The 25,073-nt window shown below is 47.0% G+C and overlaps 1 protein-coding gene across 1 annotated transcript in view; it reads left to right on the top strand.

The window, feature by feature from the left end:
• The first annotated feature begins 669 nt into the window (after window positions 1-669).
• The window catches only part of YY1 (YY1 transcription factor), a 126,629-nt gene continuing 102,225 nt past the window's right edge, over window positions 670-25,073 (top strand). The window contains exons 1-2 of the mRNA XM_033952722.1: window positions 670-1,638; window positions 22,287-22,449. Coding sequence (XP_033808613.1) covers window positions 1,098-1,638; window positions 22,287-22,449 — 704 coding nt within the window. The 5' untranslated portion in view covers window positions 670-1,097. The remainder of the gene's footprint in view (window positions 1,639-22,286; window positions 22,450-25,073) is intronic.

Below are 25,073 nucleotides of genomic sequence, written 5' to 3'. Positions count from 1 at the left end.
ACCCCAAATAATCTTCAACAACCCACTTCTTTGAAGATGCTTACAATTCCAAACTCCACCTTTTAAGCACCAATACCGGTCTTACCATTCCCTCTGTAATTCCCCCACCTGAGCACACCTTATTCTCCAGTTTGTCTTTTGACTAGATCCAATCCTTAGGTTTATATACCGAAGCATCCCCAAGTACTGGGGCTCCATTCGGTTTACATTATTGGTGTAAAGGGAAAACAATAGAACAAAAAAGAAGTCAAAACTGTAAGCTGATTAGAGCAAGGACTGCGTACGCCTAGTAGCGAGCGCTATAGAAAAAGATTACTAATGCGGTACTAAATTAATGAGTTACCCGCAATGTGAAAATGATTTAAAAAAAAAAAACCAACTGAAAACAGCCTTTTAGCTAATACAAGTTCTGGATTTTTCCCCCGTCTACTTTCACAACATGTAAGAGTCCAGATCTAGTCTGAAATGAATTTGAGGAACGGGGATGCGTGCTTTAGACTCCATTTCTTTGCAGAACAACGTAAAGATAAAATCCAGACGAGAAACAAACAAACGACAAAAAAAAAAAAAAAGCTGGGCTTTCAGATTAATCCTCCACCAGGCCGGTCCTCTCCAGAAAATTCCTCTGGGCGTTCGGCGTCCGTTATGCATTCCGAGAAAAGGAGAGTCCAGCGCAGCCAACCGTTAGCAGGCCTAACGGCCCTGCCATTCCTCACCACAGGCACGTCACTACCCACCGCGCGCGCGGGCCCTACTTTTACTCTCCACATCTCTCCCCCGCCCTCTCGAATCCTCTCAGCCAACGGCTTTTCGCCTCTTCCCCCGCCTTCTGACGTAACAGTGCAGCGGAGCCGGGAAGCTTCGAACCGTCCACCTCCTCCCCCTCCCCCGCTCGCCCACCCACAGCTCCGAGCACCTCAGGTTAATGGAACGCAGCCCGCTGACGGTTTGGAACATGCTTGAAATCTCGCGAGGCTCCGCCGGAGCGGACTGTGGCGACGAGATTTGGAGGGTAGAGTTGGTATTTGTGTTGTTGAAGAAGGAGGAAGGGAAAGAGGAGGGCAGGGGATTTTAATTACACGCAAAACGGATACAACATGGCGTCGGGCGACACGCTCTATATCGCCACAGACGGCTCCGAGATGCCGGCGGAGATCGTGGAATTGCACGAGATCGAGGTGGAGACTATCCCGGTGGAGACCATCGAGACCACGGTGGTCGGGGACGACGATGACGACGAGCACCACCAGCCGATGATCGCGTTGCAGCCCCTGGTAACGGACGACCCGACTCAGGTTCACCATCACCAGGAGGTGATCCTTGTGCAGACGCGGGAGGAAGTGGTCGGCGGGGACGACTCGGACTTGCGAGCCGATGATGGCTTTGAGGATCAGATCCTTATTCCCGTACCGGTCCCCACCGGCGAGGAGGAGTACATCGAGCAGACCCTGGTGACTGTAGCCGGGAAAAGCAGCTCGTCTGGTGGGCGGATGAAGAAGGGAGGCGGCAGCAGCGGCAAGAAAAGTAGCAAAAAGAGCTACCTGAGCGGCGCGGAGCCCAGCGGCAGAAAATGGGAACAGAAGCAGGTCCAGATCAAGACCTTGGAAGGAGAGTTTTCAGTAACGATGTGGGCATCGGGTAAGTCTCTTTAGCTTTCTCTTAATTGTTCTGTGCCCCGCAGCGCTGGCCGCGAGGCCCCCGGGGCGTGTCCCCACGAGCCGCAAGGAAACCCCCGGCCCGAAACGGCCCTTTTCCTCCCCAAACCCGAGCAAACTGCCTGCGAAATGTTTTGTTTTGAAAGGAAGCCATGTTTTTATGTGTTGCTGGGCGCCGCCATGTTCGCCAGGCAGTATGGCGGCCCGAAAAGATGGCGTGTGGGGCCGGGGAAGATGGCGGATGAAGATGGCGGGCGGAGCGGGAGCGAGCGCGCTGCTGCTGGCTCCGGGACTAGGCCGCAATGGCGTACTTTGTGTGCTAGTGGAGCTGCAGAGCGAGGGCGGGGAGAGGGGAAGGAGGGGGGCAGGGCGAGGGAAAGAGGCGGCCTGAGGGAGAGCGAGCGGCAGAGGCGCGCGACGGCCGCCGGGCTTGTTACCTCCTCAGCCGGACTCTTTCCCGGCTCGTGCTGCGGGGGGCGTTTTTGAAACTCGTGGGTTGTTTTTAGCGGCTTCTCTCTCAGCCTACGTTGGACCGTTGAGGAAGCACTGCGGGTTCTGGGCATGGCCATCCCTCGCGGCCCCCGGCCGAAACTGGTGCAGCGTTTGAACGGCATCGACGGCGGTTTGCTGTTTTGTTTTTGGTACTTAAAAATGTTGCTTACATGTCAGGTAAGTGGTTTTCCTTATATTTCGCCGCGGTCTCTTTCTCTGTCGTTTCCATGACACAGTGGGCAAACCTTAGCATTTCCTACTGCTTCATAATGTGAATTATGACTTGATGGGTGTTGACGCTATTATTAGTATTTTTTTTTTTTTGGGGGGGGGGTATGTTTTGATAAGGATGAATGGAAAGAACTTATTAGTATTTATTATTGGGTAATGTGGGTATGTGCTTTGCGTAGTTTATATAGTTTCTTTCCGGACCTTATTTTTTTCTGTTAAGTTAACATGCACCCCTTTCAGGTATGAAAGATGAATGTGTATCTTTGGGGAAAAAAAATCTAATTGTGGTTTTCTGTATCACATTGTAAAGCTTTAGAAATCCTGATTTTAAAGCGTTTACATCGTAATATAAAATTTTCATAGTATCCGGATGGAGCAAGTAGCCTGAAGGTTAGTGCCGTGGCTTGAGAACCGGAGCAACCGGGTTCAATTCGTACTGCAGCTCCTTATGACTCTGGGCAAGTCACGTTAACCCTCTATTGCCCCTGGTGCAGAATACTACCAATACGTTATGCAAGCTGCTTTGTAAGCACAGAAAGGCAGTATCGGATCCCATACGCCTTTGTCTTAAAGGACTTTGTGAATTGCCTAGTAGTATTGTATAGGAACAGAAGGGGGATGTAGTTTTAACGAGTTTATTGTATTTCTAACATGTTTATTGTATGTTTGAATACTCCAAAAAGCATGTCTTTTGAGGTTGTAAACAGGATATTGGGCTCAATGGACCCCCGGTCTGTCTTAGTATGACAGCTTTTATGTTCTGATGTATTGCGTTGACACAGTATTTAGCTCTTTTTTTTTCCCATGCTGCATTTGCCGATACATATTTATAAATATATTTTATGATTCTTCTGTGCTGTTTAATGGGTATATTTTTGCTACCTATTATGTTGCCTTCTGTTTCCAGCTCTATGTTTACCTATTTGTTTATATGTTATCATTTTACAATTATGCTGTTGTCAAAATTTGTAAGATTTATGTCAAGCTGTACCTTTTGTATGCTGTCTTAAGTGGAGCCTTTTATAAATGTGGTTTAATTTCACTCATGGAAAAATCAAGTTTATTCCCTGATATTGATGTTGGCTGCTGCTTTTGCCTGATGTGAAGCACTGCCAAGAAGGTATTTCTCTAACCTAGGTCTCCTAGGTGGAGGGATGGGAATTGGGAATAGAGAGAGATTGAAAGGGAAATAAAGGCAAAAATTAAAATTAGTAAAATAAAGCATTCAGGAAAATTTATATATATATATTTTTTTTTTTTTTAAAGAAAAACTCCTTTTATTCTGGAATCAGAATTATTTTGCTTGGCTCCTGATTAATAAACTTCCACTTCTGGTTTATTTTTTACCTGTTTTAATTTAGATCATTCCTCACACTTTTTTCTTTTGGGCATGTAACATAGTAAATGACAACAGTTAAAGAGACCTGTCTGTCCAATAGTTATATGCATTATAAATTCATTATTAAATTTAAATGTATCTTTTTTTTTTTTCTTTGATTATTTTTGGGCCATGTTTGAATCTGCAATTAAATCCTAGCCTTGTCAACATATCTGTCTGATATGGAATGGTCTTTCCCTTCACCTGCGACAATGCTACCATAGTATAAAATCTTCAGTAAGAATCTTGGACCTATAGTGAAATCCCATGAGCCCATGCTCTTTCCTCATGTCCAGCCCCTAAATCTTGTTGTAACCCTTTAATTCCCCCAATTCTACATCCAATGTACATGTCCTGATATTAAACTTGTAAACTGCAGTGAATCCTAGTGGAAAATGGCGGTATAGAAGAAAATGTATGCTATCCCCCTCAGGAGTCCCCTACCACCTTTTCAGCCCCCTCTAATTCCCTTCATGAGAACTAAGTTCAGACTCACCTTTGTCCTGTGTGATTCCACCTCATCAGTACTCACCCCCCTTCTAATTCCCTACAAGAGCACTATGTTCCGACTCCCATTTTGTCCGGTGTATCTGTTATAATTAGATTATAAGCCCTTCTGAGAAGGGAACTGGGCCTGATAATCTCACTTCATTCTAGTGTAAAACTGTGACTGAGTTCAAAGAAACATGGGATGAACACAAAGGATCTAGAATCAGAAAATAAGATTAAATATTGAACTAAAGCCAGTACTGGGCAGACTTGCATGGTCTGTGTCTGTATATGGCCGTTTGGTGGAGGATGGGCTGGGGAGGGCTTCAATGGCTGGGAGGGTGTAGATGGGCTGGAGTAAGTCTTAACAGATCTCGGCAGTTGGAACCCAAGCACAGTACAGTGTAAAGCTTTGGATTCTTGCCCAGAAATAGCTAAGAAGAAAAAATTAAAAAATTTAAATTGAATCAGGTTGGGCAGACTGGATGGACCATTCGGGTCTTTATCTGCTGTCATCTACTATGTTACTATGTTAGTGTTTGGGCCATTAGTAGGATTCCTGTTATGGTGTCAGTAAAGTTTTTTTTTTCCTGCCAGGGTTTTGCTGTGAGGAGCTTTGGTTTTCCTTCCTGCTGGAGCAATTGCCTGGGAAATGGGATCTTCTCTGCTCTGTTCGCTCAATGTTGATGTTGGCGGCTTTCTCCGCTGGTTATGGTCTCATAAAAAACAAAAACCTTACCAGGTGCCCGCATTAGCTCTTGGTTTCCGTTCCCACTTATTTTAGTGACTGTGCTCCAGGCTTTCTTCTGTTCAGCTTCCAGTTACTTGGGGTTTTTTGCGAGAATTTTCTGGCAAGGCTGCTTTAATGGTGAGACCTCACCTGGAGTACTGTGTTCAGTTTTGGAGGCCACATTATCAAAAGGATGTGTGTTTAATATGTATGACAAGGATATTTCAGAATTACAGAAAATTACCACCGATAATAAATTACAATTAGAAAATCAACAACAGAATATAAACTCTTACAAAGTAGTACAGGAGGCATTAATCAAAGATAATACAAACCTAAGAAGAAAACTTGAATTAATTGAAAACTCCTCAAGAACTAATAATCTTAGATTAATCAATTTTCCAAAGATTACAACAGTAACTCCTAGAGAAATAATTACTCGCTATCTAACGGAAATATTGGAAGTTTCTGAATCTTCTATACCACCTTTCACTCAGGTTTATTATTTTCCTGTTAAAGACACTAAAGATAAAAAAAATTCACAAGAAGTAAATCAAGAGCCTTTGGATGTGACAGATTTATTAGAATCCTCAGATAGGGAAATAGCCATTCCGGCAACTTTGCTTATTTCAGTGGCTCTTACAATGGACAAAACATGGTTATTGAAACTATATTTTAAAAATAAACATAAAGAATTTCTAGGTCTGAGAGTTGAAATGTTTCCTGATTTGGCCAGAGACACACAGAGGCGGAGAAAATAATTTTTGATATTGAGACCAGCAATTACTGCTCTGGGTGCTACCTTTTTTCTTCAGTATCCTTGTAAATGCATAGTACATTATAAGTCGCATAGATTTGTTTTCTTTGAACCCTCACAACTGACAACATTCCTATCACTGTCAAGGCTGGAGAAAGCTCAAGATGGATAAAATGATAAATGACTTCCTTAGCACAGTTTTACCTATAACTGTTTTTTCTTTTTTAATTGATTGCTTAAATTCCGTTTTTACTTAATCTTGGATCTCAAATGATGAGGACTTGAGTGAGATTTAAGACAAATCTTTTTCCTGATTTCATATATTATGTTTGAATTAATTTCTTTATTCTTGAATTTTGCTTTCTGTACAAGTATATACTTGATTGTTATATTTGAAAAATTTATAAAAGGATGTGAAGAGAATGGAGTCGATTCAGCGAATGGCCACTAGGATGGTCTCAGGACTAAAAAATCTCCCATATGAAGAACGTTTGAGCAGGCTGCGCTTATATTCTCTCGAAGAGCGCAGAGAAAGGGGGGACATGATAGAAACATTCAAATACATCACGGGCCGTATTGATGTGGAGGAAGAAATCTTTTGTCTTACGGGTGACAAGAGGGCATCCACTAAAACTCAGGGAGGGGGAAGATTTCATGGGGACACCAGGAAGTACTTCTTCACCGAAAGGGTAATTGATCGATGGAATGGTCTTCCACATCAGGTAGTTGAGGCCAGAACCACGCTCAATTTCAAGGGACAATGGGACAGACAGGTGTATGTGTGTGGGAGGGGGGGGGGTCGCTCTAGAGGAATGCTTAAAAAATGAATTCCCGAAGAAGGGAGGGAGGGATCTTGAGTGGGCAAACTTGTTGGGCCGTCGGCTCTTTTCTGCCGTTATATGTTTCAGATCACAGTGTAAACACCCAGACACTTGCAAATAAACATATATATTCAAAACTCTCTGTCCAGAATATGATAGTCTAACAAATTCACAAATGTCTCATAGCAAAATCCTCATCAGGAGCCCTAAAGGAGGCAAAGCAAGTCCCTGCAAGAATGTAATGCCGAGAATGCTAAAACTTATGCAACCAGAACAATTCACTGTCTGACCTCCAAACACAGTGTAATCCAACATGAAAATATATTTTTACTGAAATGCTTGTACACGTGGCCATTTTTGCATCACCGAGCCCTGGTTAATTGATCTGTACAACGGCAGTAGAACTTCAGGCTTACGACTGATAAAGCTCCTTCTGATGTAGCCCAGCATTTGTCTAGCTTTTGCTGTTGCTTTCTCCACCTGATTCGCAGCTTTCATATCTTCCCGGATGATTACTCCCAAGTCCTGTTCTGCTACAGTTCTGGTTAGGTACTCACCATTCAGGGTGTATGTTCTGCATGGATTTCTGCTACCAAGGTGCATAACCTTACATTTTTTGGCATTAAAATTCAGTTGCCAAGTACTGGACCATGGTTCTAGTAAAAGTAGGTTCTGCTCCATAGCGCCGGGCATGATTGCACTATCAGGTTCTGCTGCGCTGCCTACAATGTTGCATAGTTTAGCGTCATCGGCGAATAATGTAATTTTACCTTGAAGTCCCTGAGGCAGATCCCTTACAAAGATATTGAATAGTATTGGGCCCAAGACCGAGCCCTGTGGCACTCCACTGGACACTTCCAACGTTTTTGAGGGAATACCGTTTACCATTACCCTTTGGAGTCTACCGCTAAGCCAGTCTTCTACCCATGCAGTCAGTGTTTCTCCTAGGCCCATTGCGTTCATCTTGTTCAGTAACCTACGGTGTGGGACGCTATCAAAAGCCTTACTGAAGTCTAAATACACGATGTCCAGGGACTCTTCCTTGTCCAGTTTCTTTGTTACCCAGTCAAAGAAGTTTATCAGATTGGATTGACAAGACCTTCCCTTCGTAAAGCCATGCTGGTGGGGGTCCCTTAGTCCTTCGTCATACTATTGATGTGAGACTCACTGGCCTGTAATTTTCTGCCTCTGACCTGCATCTCTTTTTGTAGAGCGGGATAATGTTGGCAGTTTTCCAATCTAAGGGAACCTTTCCCTTTGTTAGGGAAAGATTAAAAAGCTCAGCCAACGGTTCTGCCAGAACATCTCTCAATTCCTGAAGTACTCTGGGGTGTAGATTATCCAGGCCCATGGCTTTGTTCACCTTTAGCTTTGATAGTTTGTGGTAGACATTGCCCGCGGTAATTGCAAAGTCCCGGAATGGGTCCTCCGAGCACCCTTTTGTCTGTGGCTGAGGTCCGGATCCTGGCGCTTCGCAGGTGAAGACTGAGCAGAAGTAGTTATTGAGTAGTTCTGCTTTGTCCGCGTCCGAGTCAATGAAGTTGCCGTCAGGTTTCTTTAGGCGCACAATACCGCTTGAGTTCTTCCTGTCGCTAACGTACTTAAAAAAGGATTTATCCCTCTTTTTAACTTATCTTGCTAAATTTTCTTCCATCTGGAATTTGGCCTCCCTGACTGCTGTTTTAACATTTCCAGATTTTGCCAGATAGGTTTCTTTAGTTTCCGGTCGTTGCGATTGTTTGTAGGTTACAAATGCTTTTTTCTTTTTCTTTACTGGTTCTGAGATAGAGAGCTGCACGGGAACGGGGACGACGGGAATCCCGCGGGACCCGCGGGTTCCCCCTTTGGGTCACGGGGATCCCGTGGGGACGCCCCATAGGGTCGTGGGGATCCCGTGGGGACGCCCCATAGGGTCGCGGGGTTCCTGCGGGGCTGGATGTACTCAGTCGCGCGGCTCTTCTCCCTACCTTCTCTGCTTGCAGCACAGAGCCGAACGGAAGTCTTCCCGACGTCAGCGCTGACGTCGGAGGGGAGGGAGGGCTTAAACAAAGCTGGATGTACTCAGTCGCGCGGCTCTTCTCCCTACCTTCTCTGCTTGCAGCACAGAGCCGAACGGAAGTCTTCCCGACGTCAGCGCTGACGTCGGAGGGGAGGGAGGGCTTAAACAAAGCTGGATGTACTCAGTCGCGCGGCTCTTCTCCCTACCTTCTCTGCTTGCAGCACAGAACCGAACGGAAGTCTTCCCGACGTCAGCGTTGACGTCGGAGGGGAGGGAGGGCTTAAACAAAGCCCTCCCTCCCTCCGACTTCAGCGCTGACGTCGGGAAGACTTCCGTTTGGCTCTGTGCTGCAGGCAGTGCAGGTAAGGAGGAGAGTAGCCTCGTGGTTCGAGTGGCTACCAAGGGAGGGGGCGGTCTGCCCCGCCACACCCCGCCCCGGTTGCAGCACAGCCGGCCAGGTCCCCTTACTTTTGTGGCACTTCCCCGACCGACCGACCGACAACAGCCCCGGTCCGACAATCCTCCCTGCCCTGTAGCCGCGAATCTAAATTATCTTCTTACAGCAGCTGTAATAAGGTAATTTAGATTCGCAGTTAAGGGCAGGGAGGTTTGTCGGACCGGGGCTGTTGTCAGTCGGTCGGGGAAGTGCCACAAAAGTAAGGGGACCTGGCCGGCTGTACTGCACCCGGGGCGGTAGAGAAGGAGTGGGGAGAAGGACGCTGAAAGGCCATGGGGAAGACGGGAGGAGGGGGGGAAGGACTCTGAAAGCACTTGAAGACAGAGGAGGGAGAAGGACGCTGAAAGCACATGGGGAATACAAAGGGGTGGAGAAGGACGCTGAAAGGCCATGGGAAGGGCGGGGGGGGGTGAAGGAATCTGAAAGCACTTGTGGAAGACAGAGGGGGGAGAAGGATGCTGAAAGCACATGGGGAAGACAAAGGGGTGGAGAAGGACGCTGAAAGGACATGGGGAAGACAAAGGGGTGGAGAAGGACGCTGAAAGGCCATGGGAAGGGTGGGGGGGGGGAAGGACTCTGAAAGCACTTGTGGAAGACAGAGGGGGGAGAAGGATGCTGAAAGCACATGGGGAAGACAAAGGGGTGGAGAAGGACGCTGAAAGGACATGGGGAAGACGGGGGGGGTGGGTGGAGAAGGACGCTGAAAGGCCATGGGGAAGACAGAGAGGGAGAAGGACGCTGAAAGGACATGGGGAAGCAGAGGAGGGAGAAGGACACTGAAAGCACATGTGGAAGACAGAGGGGGGAGAAGGACGCTGACAGGACATGGGGAAGATGGGGGGGGGAGAAGGACGCTGAAAGGAAATGGGGAAGAGAGAGTAGGGAGAAGACACTGGCAGGGAAGAAGACAGATGCCAGACTATGGGGGAGCGGAGAGAAGAAGATGGGTGCCAGACCAATTTGGAAGGGGGAAGAAAGGGAGAGGCACAGTAACAGAGCAAATGGAAGATGCAGAAGGAAGAGAGACAGTGGATGGAAGGAATTGAATGAGAACATGAGGAAAGCAGAAACCAGGCAACAAAGGTAGGAAAAGAATTATATTTCTTTTTTTTTATTTTGCTTCAGGATAAAGTAGTATATTAGTTGTGTTGATAAAAATTTATAAACATTAGAGGCTCTGGTAGAAACCCATTTGCAAAGTATGTATTCTTCCCAATTAATATTTTCAAATTAATAAAGTCTTTTTGCTTATTTGTAAATGGGTTTCTACCAGAGCCTTTAATTCAGTAGCATAATTAAATGAAATAACTATTTCTGAAGTTTATATGGACGGGCGGGGACGGAGGGGATTCCTCGCGGGGACGGGTGGGGACGGAGGGGATTCCTTGCGGGGACGGGTGGGGACGGAGGGGATTCCTCGCGGGGACGGGTGGGGACGGAGGGATTCCTCACGGGGACGGGTGGGGACGGAGGGATTCCTCACGGGGACGGGTGGGACTTTGGCGGGGACGGGTGGGATTTCTGTCCCCGCGCAACTCTCTATTCTGAGATCTCTGCTGAGAACCACTTCGGTCTGTTTTTTTTCTATGCCGTTTGCTCACAGTTTTTATGTATATGTTGGTTGCTTGCAGGGTTGATTTCAGAGCTGACCATAGCACCTCCACACTGTCTGTCGTGCTCTGGTTTTGCAGTGCTTTGTAGACATAGTCCCCCATGCACTGAAAGTTAGTCCCTTTAAAAATTTAGGACCTTGGTTGATGTATTTGACCTAGTGATTCCTTTCTTCAGATGGAACCACACCATGTTGTGGTCACTGGAAGCCAAAGCTTCTCCTACTGACACCTCTGACACTGTCCCTGTTGGTGAGGAGCAGGTCCAGGATCGCCTGATCCCTGGTGGGTTCTAGTACCATCTGAGCTGTGCTCCTCGTATGGAGGCTAGTAGCCTCTTACTGTCACTTGTTGTAGCTGATAGTTTGTTCCAGTCCACATCGGGCATATTGAAGTCTCCCAACAGCACTGTGTCTCCACTCAGTGTGATAGTCTCAGTGTCTTCAATTAGTTCTTGGTCCGCATCGTTCTTTTGTCTTTGTGGTCTGTACACAACCCCAAGATACAGGCATTTGTTATTGCCCCTGGCAAGGTTCACCCAGAGCGATTCTCCCTTATACTTGATGTCTGTGATTTTAGTAATTTGATGTCTTCTCTAATGTATAGAGCTACTCCTCCCCCTGATTTGCCCTCTCTGTCATGACGGAGTAAGTTATATCCTGGTATGAACATATCCCATCCGTGGGACTCCGAGAACCACGTTTCTGATATTGCCACCACATCAAGGTTGGCGTTTACAATTTCTGTTTCCAGTTCCAGAATTTTATTGCCCAAGCTACGGGCATTAGCATACATGGCTGTCCATACTTTCTGCTTGCATGGAGCGTTTTCTGCCCGAGATAATTTGTCCCCTTCAATCTTGCCTTTATCACTCTTAGTATTTCCTCTGTCCCCTTCATTATTCACGCAAATTCTTACTCCAGGGTGGAGTCTTTGTCTCTCCCTCTGTCTCCTCGACTACTTACCTCAGATTCCAAGGTGGAATCTCTCCCTCTCGCACTGTTTCCCTCTGTATTGCTGCAAAATGTTTTGTCCTCCTTGATCTTGCCCTTGTAACCCTTGAAATTGCCTCTGTCTCCTTTGGTATTAGTGCGATTACTTACCTCAGGCTCCAAGATGGAGTTACTTACCCTACTAGTGTGAGAGTGGGTCCCCTCCCCCGGCTCACCTAGTTTAAAGCCTTCCAGAGCAGGACGTTCTTCCCTCTTCTGGTTAGGTGTAGCCCATCTGGTCCCTGCAGTCCCTGAAGTGTCTCTCTGTGGTCCAGGAAGCCAAAGTTCATCTCTCTGCACCATCCTCGTAGCCATTCGTTTGTCTTCTGGATTCTTTCTTCTCTAGCTCTTCCCTTGTTTCTCACTGGTAGGATGGAGGAGAAAACCACTTGCGCTTCCATCTGCTTCAGCTTCGCACCTAAGGCTCTAAAGTCTTCCGGTATTTTCTCCGGTGAGTTCCTGGCTGTGTCATTCGTTCCAACGTGGATGAGGAGTATCGGGTAGTGGTCTTGGGGCTTGATTATTTTTCCTATGCATGTAGCCACATCCCGGATCCTGGCTCCTGGTAGACAGCAAACCTCTCTTGATTGTAGATCTGGTCTGCATACCGGTCCCTTGGTTCCTCGCAGCAGAGAGCCCCCAATAACAACCACTCTGTGCTTCTTGGGAGGGTGCTAATTTGTTGGTTCTTGAGTTGGGGTCATCTGAATATCCTCCTGAGTTCCGCTGTGGGGTCCTTCTAGTAGGAGTTGAAATCTGTTGCTCAGGGTGATTTGTGGTGTCGGTGTGGGGTTATTGTGCCTGCATGAAGATAACAAAGAGGAGGACCACCTTCTGTGCTTGCTTGCAGAGGTGACTAGTTGCCAGGTGTCATCGTCTCGAGTCTCTTCTTGCACCCCAGTCATTGCTTCCAATACTGCAAGTTTGGGCGATTCAGGTGCCTCGACAATGGACCCGTCTTCGTACACTTGCTCGGAGTTTTGGGACAGTTCTTGGAGGACTTCATCGATGAACGCCTCACCCTCCCAGATACGTCTTAGCCGTTGTACTTCTTCCCTCAGACTCGTCAGTTCTTGTAAGATGTCTCTGATGGGTTGTTGCTGGGTGTCCTCATCAGTCTGCACGGAGACCGAAGTTTTCAGCTGGGGGTCAGCTTCGGTCTGCACAGAGACCTCCGTCATGCATCTGGGGGTGTCCTCTTCGGTCTGCACGGAGACTGTGGTCTTCATCTGGATCTCTTCTGCAGCCAGAGCAGTGATCCTGATTGCAGTCTTAGTGCTTCTAGTCTTCTCTGCCATTCCTGAACTTGTCTCTGTTGGTCTTGCTGTGTGTGTGTTTCTGCTGGGTGCTGTCTGTTGCTGGCTATGTGTCTCTGTTGGCTGTTGCTGTCTTACTGGCTTTGTGTCTCTTCTGTGTGCTTACTGGCGCTAGTTGTATGTTAGTTGGTTTGCCCTCTAGTTTGTTTGCTTGTGCAGTTGTGTTATTTTATGTTCTTACCTTGCTGTCTCCTAGGTGTCCTTGAGTTGACGACTAGGCTCTTCTTAAGGCTTTTCGCAAAGGTGCTCTCGCTAAGGCGAACGCCAAATGGCTGCGCGCCGTTGGCTCGCCCCCTTTTAAGGGGGAGCCCGGGCGCTGCCGCTGCCTCTGATGCGGTGGGGGTGGGCGGAGCTCCCTCTCGCCGCCACCCCAAGCTGCCTGCCTGCCTTCTCCATTCTCCTTTGCGGCTCTCCTACCGCCCTTCTCCTCTGTGCCTCTCCTGCTCTTCCCCTGCACGCGGCTCTCGCTCTGAGCCTTGAAAGATCTGTAATTCATCAAGCTTCTTCACGGCTATCTAGTGGCTTGAACTTCATGGAGAATTGTCTTTGGACTGTGGAGAATTTTGTCTCCTCTGCAGGAGGGTAGGTTACACTTCTCTCTGAGTCTCCATGTAAGGTGGTGGCAGTACAGTATTGTATGGTGGTTATAGCTGAGAATTTGATTCCAAGTACTTTCTGCAAAACTCGCTGTCCCCTTCTGTATATCAATCACCAGCACTGGCAGAACAAACATTTCAGTTCTCATATATTCTAATCACAATATAGAAAATAAATTATTTTTCTACCTTTTGTTTCTGGTCATTATTCAAATCATGTTGGTCCCAGGCTCTGGTTTCTGTTTGTTTTCGGTTAACTCACTTGCCAGGGTCTCCTGCCCATTTGACGCTTTCTTCCTTCTTTGTGCTCACCATCCCATCTTCCATCTCTATCCTCCCCTCCCACGGAGATCTAGCATATATCCTTTTTTTTGTCTCCAGCTCTGCAGTCCAGCATTCTAGTGATGACCCCCTCCCCCCCCCAGTGTTCCTCTTCTCCCTGGGGTCCGATAAGGCAGTATTCTTGCCCTTTTCGGGCCACCGACAGTGCAAGTGAGGCTTTCCCTCTGCTACTGCTTCATACCCACTATCTGTCCTTTTCTCAGTTACCCTTTCATCCAGAATCTCTCCCTCTTCCACCATCCCAAGGTCTATCATCTCTCCCTTTCTCTTCCCAACTGCCCTCCTGTCCAGTATCTCTATCCCCCATCCCTGTTCACCACCCCTTGGGTTCAACTTCTTTCCTCTCCCTCCATCCCATTGTCCACCATCTCTCTCCCTCTCCTCTGTTTTCAGAGCCATTATTTCTTTCCCTTCCCTCAGTCTGGCATATGCTCCTCTCTTTGGACCCCCTCAGTATAAGTCTAATAGCTACACCAGGGACCCCAAAAGCCAGCATGCTTCCCCCTTCTCTCCACCATCATCCTGCATCCCCCTGGTCTCCCGGTCTCTCTTTAAAAACTAATTACGGCCTACAGAGGATCACTGATGCACTTTCCCTCTTTTGCGGTCCACCCCAGACTAAAACAGGATGTTGGCTCAGAGGAGGGGTGGGATCGCAACAGAGGGAAAGTGCACCAGTGATCTTTTGCAGGCTGTAATTAGTGTTTAAAATGAGATCAGGAGACGAATTGGGCAGCACTAGCTTGCAGGTCCAGACAGTTTCCCTCCCTCCCTGCTACAAACCTTGCAGATCGAGCCATTGAACACAGGCTTGCTTGACGATACTCGTAGCCTTCCCTCTGCCAGGCTCCATATCGCGCAACTTCCTTTGTGAAAAAAGGAAGTTGCGTGATTATGGAGGAGCCTGGCAGAGGGAAAGCTACAAGCATCGTTCAGCAAGCTTGTGTTCGATGGCTCGCTTTGCAAGGTTTGTGCCAGCGGCAGGGAGGGAAGGAAGAGAGTTGTCTGGACCTGTGAGTGGGCTGGAACTGCTGGACCCGTGACGGTGGGATATCAGGGAGCTGTGGTGGGTGGGGTTCCCCAGGGGAACAAAGTTATTTACCTCTCCATGGAGCAATGACAAGGTTTGTCCCCATGCCGGTGGTGAACAGATAAACATTTTACCCATTCCTTGTCATCAGCAGATGAATCCAGAAACTAGTGGGATTACATCCATAAACCATCAGGTGGAGATAGAGACCACTGAGTGTCTTCAGGTATATCTTAGATGCACAGCCTCCTGGCCAACCAGTATATTCTTATCTCCAGCAGGCTGATGGATGGGTTCCTCACAGCTCCTGGATTCTGTGGTTGATTTTGAGCCAGTGTTCTGGCTGATGTTGCCAGCTGATGTTGTGTTCTGGCTGATGATGCCAGCTTTGGAGGTATACCTGGGCCCTCCCAGGTCCCTTTCCCTATTGGACGACTGAATGGATGGGTTTCTCTCAGTACCTGGATTCTGTGGTGGATTTCGAGCCAGGCTTGGTCCTGGTCCTGTGGCTCAGGCCTTGGAGGAGAAATATTCCTGTAGCTCAAGCCTCGCAGGAGAACTATTCCGGCGGCTCAGGCTTCGGAGGAGAAATGTTCCGGCGGCTGTATGATGCCAACTTTGGGGGGGGGGGGCAACACCTGGGCTCTCCCAGGTCCTTTCCCCACCCTCCCCATCTGTAGAACCTGGATACTTGAATCCCATAAGCTCACTCGTTCTGTGGGCATGGAGCTACAGAGGTTGCTGCTCTCTTCGGAGAGGCTCTGGTAGGAGGAGATTTTTACGCCTTTCCTGTGTAGGGAAGGACTGTGGAGCCCCCGTTGCTCTTCATGAGCTTTGGCAGGGCGGGTAGTCGCGGTTCCCAATGCAGGTGAGCTGAAGACTGTCATCATGCTACTCCCTGCGCCAGTCCGTGTTGGCCGTTGCGATATAGGTGAGTGTGGTGTCGTGGCATCTGTGCTTTGCCTGAGTCCTTTTGTTGCAGCTAGGTTGGGCAGCAGCGGGTGGTAGGAGGCCCTGATGGAGGTCGGCCAAGACCCTTCCCTCCCAACATAGCTCGGGGGAGGGGGGCCTGCCGCTGCAGTTGTCGTCACCACCAGTCCTTCTTCTTTTGGAGGAGGGCCGCTGCCACCAGCAATGCTGCCTTTGCTGCCTCAGACCGGTTGGCCCCAGTCACCGCTGCGCGGGCGGTGGGGTTGGCCTTGGCACCATTTCGCTTATAGCCTGACTGTGCCTTGTTTAGTTTTGGCCGGCTGACAGCTGTGGCTAGGTTAGTTGTGGCCTATTTTGCAGCTCTTTCTCTCTTGCTCAGAGTTTGTTCTTTCCACTCCTTCTTGGTTCATCCATGTGGAGGTGGGGACTAGAGGTTGGACCAGCTACCTCAGTGCCCTGAGGTTGCCACTGTATCTTCTTGGGACTCTGGGAAAGCCACTTGACACTTCGTTGTTCGGTTACAGAATAGTGCCTGTAATTTTGTAAACCACATAGTTTTTATGCGGTATATAAATTTTTTAATAAATAAATACAAGGGGATGCCTTGCCTCTTCTCTGGCATTCGTCTTGACTTGGGTCAGCAGTTGCCTCCTTTGGGAGCCCTATTGTCTTTGTTCTTTGAGAGTGCTTCAGTTAGATAGGGAGTCATCTCTTGTCACGATGGGATGCTGCCTTGCACTCTTACTATTCGTGGAGGGGCACTGTAGCTGTGAATTCTGCAGTGTGGTGCTTTCAGGCGAGGATTCCTCCTGCTCACATGTTCTAGGAGGGTTAGCTTGTTTATTTCCCTCCCTACATTTAGACTGCTTTTGTACATCCCATTAGTCTCTAGATTCATCTGCTGTGACTAAAGGAAAGAAAATTATCAGGTAAGGGCATAATTTTACCTTCCTGCGGTTTTACTGCAGTTAGCCGCGGAACGGGTCATCGTGCCAATCTCTGCTTTGCTCTCCCTGGATGTTCCTACTGGCTCCATCTCCGTTCCATATATCTACCTCTGAGTTTGCATGCTGTTTCTCTGACAGATCAACATGGCTCCATCATGGAAGGTGAGGCACAGCTCCTCCTGGCGGTCCCATGTGATCACACTGCATATTTTTCAGTGTGCTGCTGCCTTCACGGCAGACTGCCTCATGGCAGCTCCACCCCTGCAGGTAGTCTGTAGTGCCCTACTTCTGTGGCACTGATTAATCTCTGTCAGTAGAATGTAGCGCCTCCTGCATGCTCGACATGGGGCAGTTTCACTTTAATATCTGGATCGGTTCCGTTTTAGAATATAGAGCAGGACGCCTCCTGTCTGTTTGTTGCAGCCCAAACCATACAACAGGAGAAAGTTAGAAAGAAGGAAGGGAGAAAATTTCCCTTGCCAATGAAAAAATTAGCCCTTAATTTAGTGCATCAGTTTACCAGAAGTGTAAAAATACCACACAAAATATGCACCCCCCCCCCTTTTTTTTCAGTAGTATAAAAGTGTTGAATGGCTCCAAAAGTTTCTAGATTTTGGAATTTTTCTCACTTTTTTTTCTGTTCATTTAGAGAGGAAGATATCAAAACACAGTAAGAGTTGGCTTTGTACCACAAGTTATTCCTGAGGTGAAATAATTTGAATTGTTTGTTTCCTGGGTTCTGTGCAGAAAGTTTTTCTTCTGCTGGTAGTACTGCAGGAATACCATTAGGGGATCACCAGTGCCACTTTGGTTTTGCCTAGCCCAGGGGTAGGCAACTCTGGTCCTCGAGGGCTGGAAGCCAATTGGGTTTTCAGGATTTCCCCGATGAATATGTATTGAAAGCAGTGCATGCAAATAGATCTCATGCACATTCATTGGGGAAATCCTGAAAACCCGAATGGATTCCGGCCCTTGAGGACCAGAGTTGCCCATGTCTGGCCTAGCCCTAGACCCCAGTAGGAGGGAAAGGTAATGGGACTTCTGTATACTGTGTTTTTTGTGATACACATTCAAAGCAGTTTACGTATATACAGTACATCAGGGGTGTCAAGTCGGGTTTTCAGAATTTCCCCAATGAATATGCATGAGATCTATTTGCATGCACTGTTTTCATTATATGCAAATAAATCTCAATTGGGGAAATTCTGAAAACCCGACTGGATTGCGGCCCTCAAGGAGGGACTTTGACACCCCTGCAGTACATGTACATATTTTGTTCCTGGGGCAATGGAGGATTAAATGACTTGCCCAGGGTCACAAAGAGCATTGCTGGGATTCAATCTCACAACCCCAGGGTGCTGAGGCAGCAGCTCTACCATTAGGCCACTCCTCATCTCCAGTAGAGCCCAAGGAACGCAAGATAGGGATGAGGGCACTGTTGGTGGTTGGTTGAGACTTCAAAATGGGCAGTAGTTCCAGTTTGGGAGGGGGCTGGTGTTGGGGGAATTTTAAAGGAGTGTTGGCTTAGTTGATCTGGACAGCCCCTTTAAGATTTTGCCTGGAAGCATTAGGCTTCCCGCTTTGCAGCCTAATGCATCTGGGATGATGATTTTCCAGCTATTAAGCCTCATATGAATCTCCATTAGCATCTATCCCACGGAGACTTAATTAATACTGTGTCATGGTATTATAATGTGTGTTAATGCCAGTTAACACTCGCAAATAGCTTCCCCCCATAATTTTTTATTTTATTTTATACAGTTTAATTTCCTTTTCTCTCCTCTGCCTCCTTCCAGACACTATTTTCTCCCTGCACCCTCCTTCTGTTCTTGGTAGATCCATTGGGCTAGATTCACTAAGCAAACCGATCTGTTTGCAAGCCCTTTACGACTAGATTTCCCTCCTGCACTATTCATTAACGCCTGTAGCGATCCGATCCTGATCGTCCCATGCAAATTAGTAAAACTCCATGCAAAATAGCCAAGCGATTGATTCACTAACAATTGCTTGGCTATTTTGAGTCGAGTTTTACTATTGGCAATCCCGACTGCTGCAGACCTGTCGGTAGCTGAGTTACCGTCAGGTCTGCAGGCTTTTTGACAGGCCTGCCTGCTTTTTTAATTCATTTTTTTCCATGGCACAGATATTTTGCGTGTGCTACACACGCAAAATATCTGCCCCATAAAAAAAAAAAATGCAGTCACCCGCTCCGAGAGTATGGGATTATGTGCAAGTTCTCGGTTCGATGGTGGCAGCTCTGGAGTTAGTGCCTTGGGCTCGCTTTCACATGAGACCACTGCAACAATCGCTTCTCTCCAGGTGGTCCCCTGTGTCTCAGGATTACAATCGTCTTCGCTGGACTCCTCAAGCATCACTCAGCATGCATTGGTGGATCTGCGGGACCAATCTGTTCAAGGGTATGCCACTGGAGTCGTCAGACCCAGGTCATAATTTCTACGGATGCCAGTCTGTTGGGTTGGAGGGCTCAGTGCCTTCAGTCCTCAGCGCAGGGGAGTCTGGTCTCAGGATGAGGCCCAGTGCTCCATCAACCTTCTGGAATTGTGGGTGATCCGGCTGGCGCTACTGGCGTTTCAGGCCTTGATTCAGAATTGGCCGACCAGGGTCTTTTCGGACAGTGTCACGGCAGTGGCATATATAAACAGACAGGGGGGTACCCGCAGTCCTCAATTGGCAAGCGAGGCGATGGTTCTGCTTCAATGGGCGGAAGCTCATCTTCCTCTTCTCTCGGCAGCTCACATTGCAGGACAGGCAAATGTTCAGGCGGACTTTCTCAGCAGAAATCTTCTAGATCCAGGAGAATGGGAACTCTCCACTCAAGCATTCCAGCTGCTGGTGCAGCGATGAGGCGTTCCAGAAATAGACCTCATGGCATCGTCTCGAAATGCAAAGCTTCCTCGGTTCTTCAGCAGACACAGGGAGCGTTAGTTGGAGGGTATGGACGCATTTTGGATTCGGGGGTCTCGATTCGGACTATTCCTTCATTTCTTCTGAAGGTTGGGCATGATAAAGAAAGGAATCTCGAGTAGATCGGAGAAAGTTATAATGCCGCTTTATAGGGCAATGGTCAGACCCCACTTGGAATACTGCGTCCAACATTGGTCTCCCTACCTAAAGAAGGATATAAAACTGCTGGAGAGGGTGCAGAGACGAGCAACCAAACTAGCGAAGGGTATGGAGAAACTGGTATATGAGGATCGACTTAAAACACTGGGATTGTTCTCCCTTGAGAAAAGGAGACTGTGTGGGGATATGATCGAGACCTTCAAAATACTGAAAGGAATCGACAAAATAGAGCAGAGAAGATTATTTACATTGTCCAATTTGACACGGACAAGAGGACATGAAATGAAGCTAAGGGGGGACAAGTTCAGGACTAATGTCAGAAAGTTCTGCTTCACACAGAGAGTGGTTGGCATCTGGAATACTCTCCCAGGGGAGATTATTGCAGAATCGACAGTCCTAGGCTTCAAAAGCAAACTAGATGCATATCTCCTTGAGAGAGGCATATAAAGTATGGTTGGCTATAAAATAAACCAGGTGTATACCTGGCAGGGCCTCCGCGTGTGCGGATCGCCGGACTTGATGGACCGAAGGTCTGATCCGGAGATGGCGCTTCTTATGTTCTTATGTTCTTCCATGTCAACCAGTCTCTCTTCCTTCCTGCTTTTCAGAAGCAGGATTGGGGAGCATGCTTCTCTTCGCTTCGTTTCCTGGATGTGCGTAGGGTTCTTCTCCACTATTTGCAGGTTACTAATGACTTTCAATGTTCATATCACCTCTTTGTGCTTTTTGCAGGACGCAGCAAGGGTGTGGTGGCGTCCAAAGCTTCGATTGCTAAGTGGATCAGGGAGACTATTGCTTCCACTTATTTGGTAGCGGGGAAGAGGTTACCGAAGGGCCTTCGTGCTCATTCCACTAAAGCGATTGCTACTTCCTGGGCTGAGTCTCGAGGGTTTTCTTTGGAGGAGATTTGTCGTGCGGCTACCTACCTGGTCTTCTAAGAATACCTTTTCTAAACATTACAGGTTGGATGTGGCAGTGTGTGCAGAGTCTGCTTTCGGTGCTTCGGTCCTCTTGGAGGCGGCTTTTGCTTCCCACCCGGTTTAAGGAATGCTTTGCTACATCCCACTAGTCTCTGGATTCATCTGCTGCTGTTGATAATGAAGGAAAAATTATGTCTTACCTGTTAATTTTCTTTCCTTTAGATGCAGCAGATGAATCCAGAGCCCCGCCCTTTCTGTGCATTGTCTGTTGGGTTTTCTTTCGCATGTTTCGGAGGTTTTGTTATGGTTGGTGGTTGTGTTCTGCATTACTATCTTGGAAATTTGTTATGGGAAAGAAGTTTTTACATTCTGAGACATTTTATGGCTCCGGATGCTTGGGCAAAGGGCAATACTGAAGTTGAAGGAGAGGTTCCATCCAAGACGACCACCTGTTAATCATTTCTCTATCTCCACCTGCTGGTCGATGTGTGCTATCCCACTAGTCTCTGGATTCATCTGCTGCGTCTAAAGGAAAGAAAATTAACAGGTAAGACATAATTTTTCAATGGCAGTAATTTTTGCATGCTCATTGATTAATGCACCATGTGGCAATTTTTCTGTAGAAAGCCCATATGCGGTCATCTCTGAAGTACTGCTTTCTGGATTGGGGCCCCCCTAGTTGTTAAAATGTCCATACATATTATTCATTCTATTTTCAGATTTATGCAATATCCAGTGCTTCTTATTGTGAGTGAGTCTGCTACTCCCTGTTTATAGGGCAATTTAGCAGTGGAGACTGCTGGGTAGGATCCAGCCAGTAGGAAAGCTGTGGGGTGGTACACACGAAGCCTGCTATGGTGGTGAGCGGAGGCAAGTTTAATATGCTGTACAAATAGGGCTTTTGATGTGGTGTTCAAAATAAAGCCACCTTCCCAAAAGGGAAAAGCAGTTCCAACAACTGTAGCATACAAATACTGACAGTTACATAAATTACAGAACTACTGTTTTTCAAACACTGCTGCTCCTCATTTTCTCTCCTGATCAGACAGAGTGCAATCACATATATGCACATGTGTATCCTGACACACCCCAGTTGGGAATGAGCTCACATGCAGTCATTTATAGATAAACATACAGAAACGTGCATACATATGAACAACATGCACAAACATTCTAGCCTACAAAGAAAATAAACATACAGAATGTGTACGTATAAGACATGTGCTTATGCATACATGCAGAGAGGTTGAAAAGAGTTCCATGACCCATGCTCTGCATTACACGTTTTCCTTACTCGTTTTATTTCTGCTATATTTTTTGTCTCCGTTTCACTGCTTGCTTTGATTTTGATTACAGCTTAGTTGTATGTGTTGCAATACACTAAAATTAAGCCTATAACAGTTAAGAAAATTAGTTCTTGAGAAATCTTACAGATAATTTTGAAACTATTTCCTATAGTTTCTATAGGATTGTCTTAACATGAATGCACTGTATTTTTATTCTGTTTCAGATGATAAAAAGGATATTGACCATGAGACAGTGGTTGAAGAGCAGATTATTGGTGAGAACTCTCCCCCTGATTATTCAGAGTACATGACAGGGAAAAAATTACCTCCTGGAGGAATACCTGGCATTGATCTTTCAGACCCAAAACAGCTAGCTGAATTTGCTAGGTAAGTCAGAATAGGGTACACATTTTGTGTGTATTTTTTGTTTTCCTCTTGAAATAGTGCACAGACTATAGCTATCTTCAAAGTGTATCCAACAAGCATGAATTGCTTCTAAAACTAAAGTTTTACTAACACTTAAATTGCCTCTTTCATAGGATCAGCTTACTGTTCTGCACAAATGGATTATCCCTTACTACAGAAGGATGGAGATAAAAAACTGAATTCTATCAGTGACATAACTGGATAAGCTGTGGTGCCCCCTGGAAAATTCCAGTATTTTTCTCTTCAGCAGGTGGTTATTTGCTTTTTGGTGCCCCTCTGTCTCTGGTGTAGCTCTCTGCTTTGCTGGTCATGACCATGCAGCATGGTTGAGCCTAAGGGCCATTCCTAGGTTAATAAATTTGTTCTGTGCATAATTGAGAACGGAGCTTATCTCTGCAGCTCCCAATTTGCACTTGATGGTGGCTTTGGGCTTGGTCCCCTGGGATATTGCCCAGTGATGTGCATCCACAGTCCTGCCTTGCACCTGCAATCTCAGGTTTCATCTTGCGAAGCCTGTTAGCTCTTCCTGTGTTAGGGCAGCCAACATAATGTGTGGCCTTCAGAGCCAGCAGCTAAGCAGGGATAATGGATTATTTCCCTGTTGTCAACAGCAGACAAACCTAGATGAATGTGTTTGTCCATCAAGTTTTTCAAGTTTCAAGTTTATTAGGATTTTATATACCGCCTATCAAGGTTATCTAAGCGGTTTTTACAATCAGGTACTCAAGTATTTTTTCCCTATCTGTCCTGATGGGCTCACAATCTATCTAATGTACCTGGGGCTATGGAGGATTAAGTGACTTGCCCAGAGTCACAAGGAGCAGCGCGGGGTTTGAACCCTCAACCCCAGGGTGCTGAGGCTGTAGCTTCAACCACTATGCCACACACTCCATCCACCAGCAGGTGGAGATAAAGAGCACTGAACTGTGATATATGTAGGATGATATGCGCTCTGGCTGCCAGTATTCTATATCTCCAAGCAGGCGGATGGATGGATTTTTCCCATGCTTCTGGCTTTGTTCTGGTAATGGCCTTGCTCCTGTCTTGGAATACTAATTCAGTAAGTTGGGGGTCCAATTTTTGGGGTGCACCTGGTGGTGCCAAGTCAATTCCCAACCCCTGCCCAGTGTCTTTTACAAGTGGGTTGCCCCCCCCTCTCAAATAAAAATAATAGTATTTTCCCTTATTGAGTCAATAAAAGTAAAAAAAAAAAAAAAAGGGGGGAGGGAGGTGTAAATTGCAGCAAAAACCCAGGGGTGCCAGCGTTGGCCTCTGCCAGCATAGTTTTCTTCAGTCTACAGCATTGCTCGTCAGAGATAGGGACACAGCCACAGGGTAAGTCCTTTGGTGTTTCTCTGTTTTCCGACTGGCAGTGTATGTTTTTGGCTGGCGCAATGGTTAGAGCTACAGCCTCAGCACCCTGAGGGTTGTGGGTTCAAAGCCTGCGCTGCTCCCTGTGACCCTGAGCAAGTCACCTAATCCTCTACTGCCTCAGGTACATTAGATAGATTGTAAGCTCACCGGGACAGATAGGGAAAATGCTTGAAGTACCTGTATATAAATCGCTTTGAGTGTTGTTATATAGCTACAAAAAAGGCAGCATACAAGTCCCAATCCCTTTTCCTATTTGGCTGACTCTCTATATGACTTGGTTAGTGCGTCTGCTGAGCAAATTGGCAGTGGCTATTACAGGGAATTGGATCTTGTGGTTGCATCATCAAGCAGCTGATCCGCCCTCTAAGTTACATTTGATTAATCTTCCTTTTCGGGGTCACCTTTTTTCGCCCTAGAATACGTGGAAAAACTAGTCAAGGAACCTGGGGGAGACTCAAGACCCAATGTCTTCCTGAAGACCATCTTAAAGGATCAGGGAAGCAGTCACAAAGCAGACCATGCTTCTGGGATTCGAGGAAATACCGTTCAGGATGTTTTCGGCAATTCCAATGACCCCATTTCTCACAGAGACAGCCCTTTCATTCAGACAAGCGTGGCTCTTTTCAGACCAGCCGTCCCTCTCCAGCCTCCAGAATGGCCCAATGAAAGGTCAATGGCTCATGTTCCAGACACTAGTAGGAGGTCACCTTTCCCTTTTATATGGAGAGTGGGCCAAGATTACCTGGATATTATAAAAGACAACTACAAGTTAGAGCTCTCCTTGCCAGTCGTCTATTTTCCTTTATGATCTCCTTGCTGTGCCTGACGAAAATGGAAAGTGGTTCTAGTGACCCTGTGAGAAGTATAGTGCTTGTTGGAGGCCCTTGTACCAGTTCCTCGAGCTCATTGGGGACTGGCAGATATTACATTTATTTTGCAGTGCCAAAAAATGGAGGTTTCTTTTGGCTGGTGCTGGACCTCCAAAGGAGTCAACCGGTTCTTGTCTATAAAGCGATTTTGCGTGGAGATCTGCAAATGGTGATAGCTGCAGTCAAACCAGGGGAGTTCTTAATGACTTTGGATTAGAAAATGACACTGGGGCAAATTTTTCCCCGTCCCCACGGGAACTCATTTTCCTATCTTGGAGAGTTTTTTTTCTTGTCTTTGCCCCATTCCTGCAAGCTCTGTCCTCATCTGCACAAGCCTCAAAC

Source organism: Geotrypetes seraphini, chromosome 7 (assembly GCF_902459505.1).
Source record: "Geotrypetes seraphini chromosome 7, aGeoSer1.1, whole genome shotgun sequence".
In the NCBI taxonomy this organism is placed as follows: domain Eukaryota; kingdom Metazoa; phylum Chordata; class Amphibia; order Gymnophiona; family Dermophiidae; genus Geotrypetes; species Geotrypetes seraphini.
The sequence above is the reverse complement of the archived record's forward strand: the minus strand, read 5'-3'. Positions and strand labels throughout refer to the sequence as shown.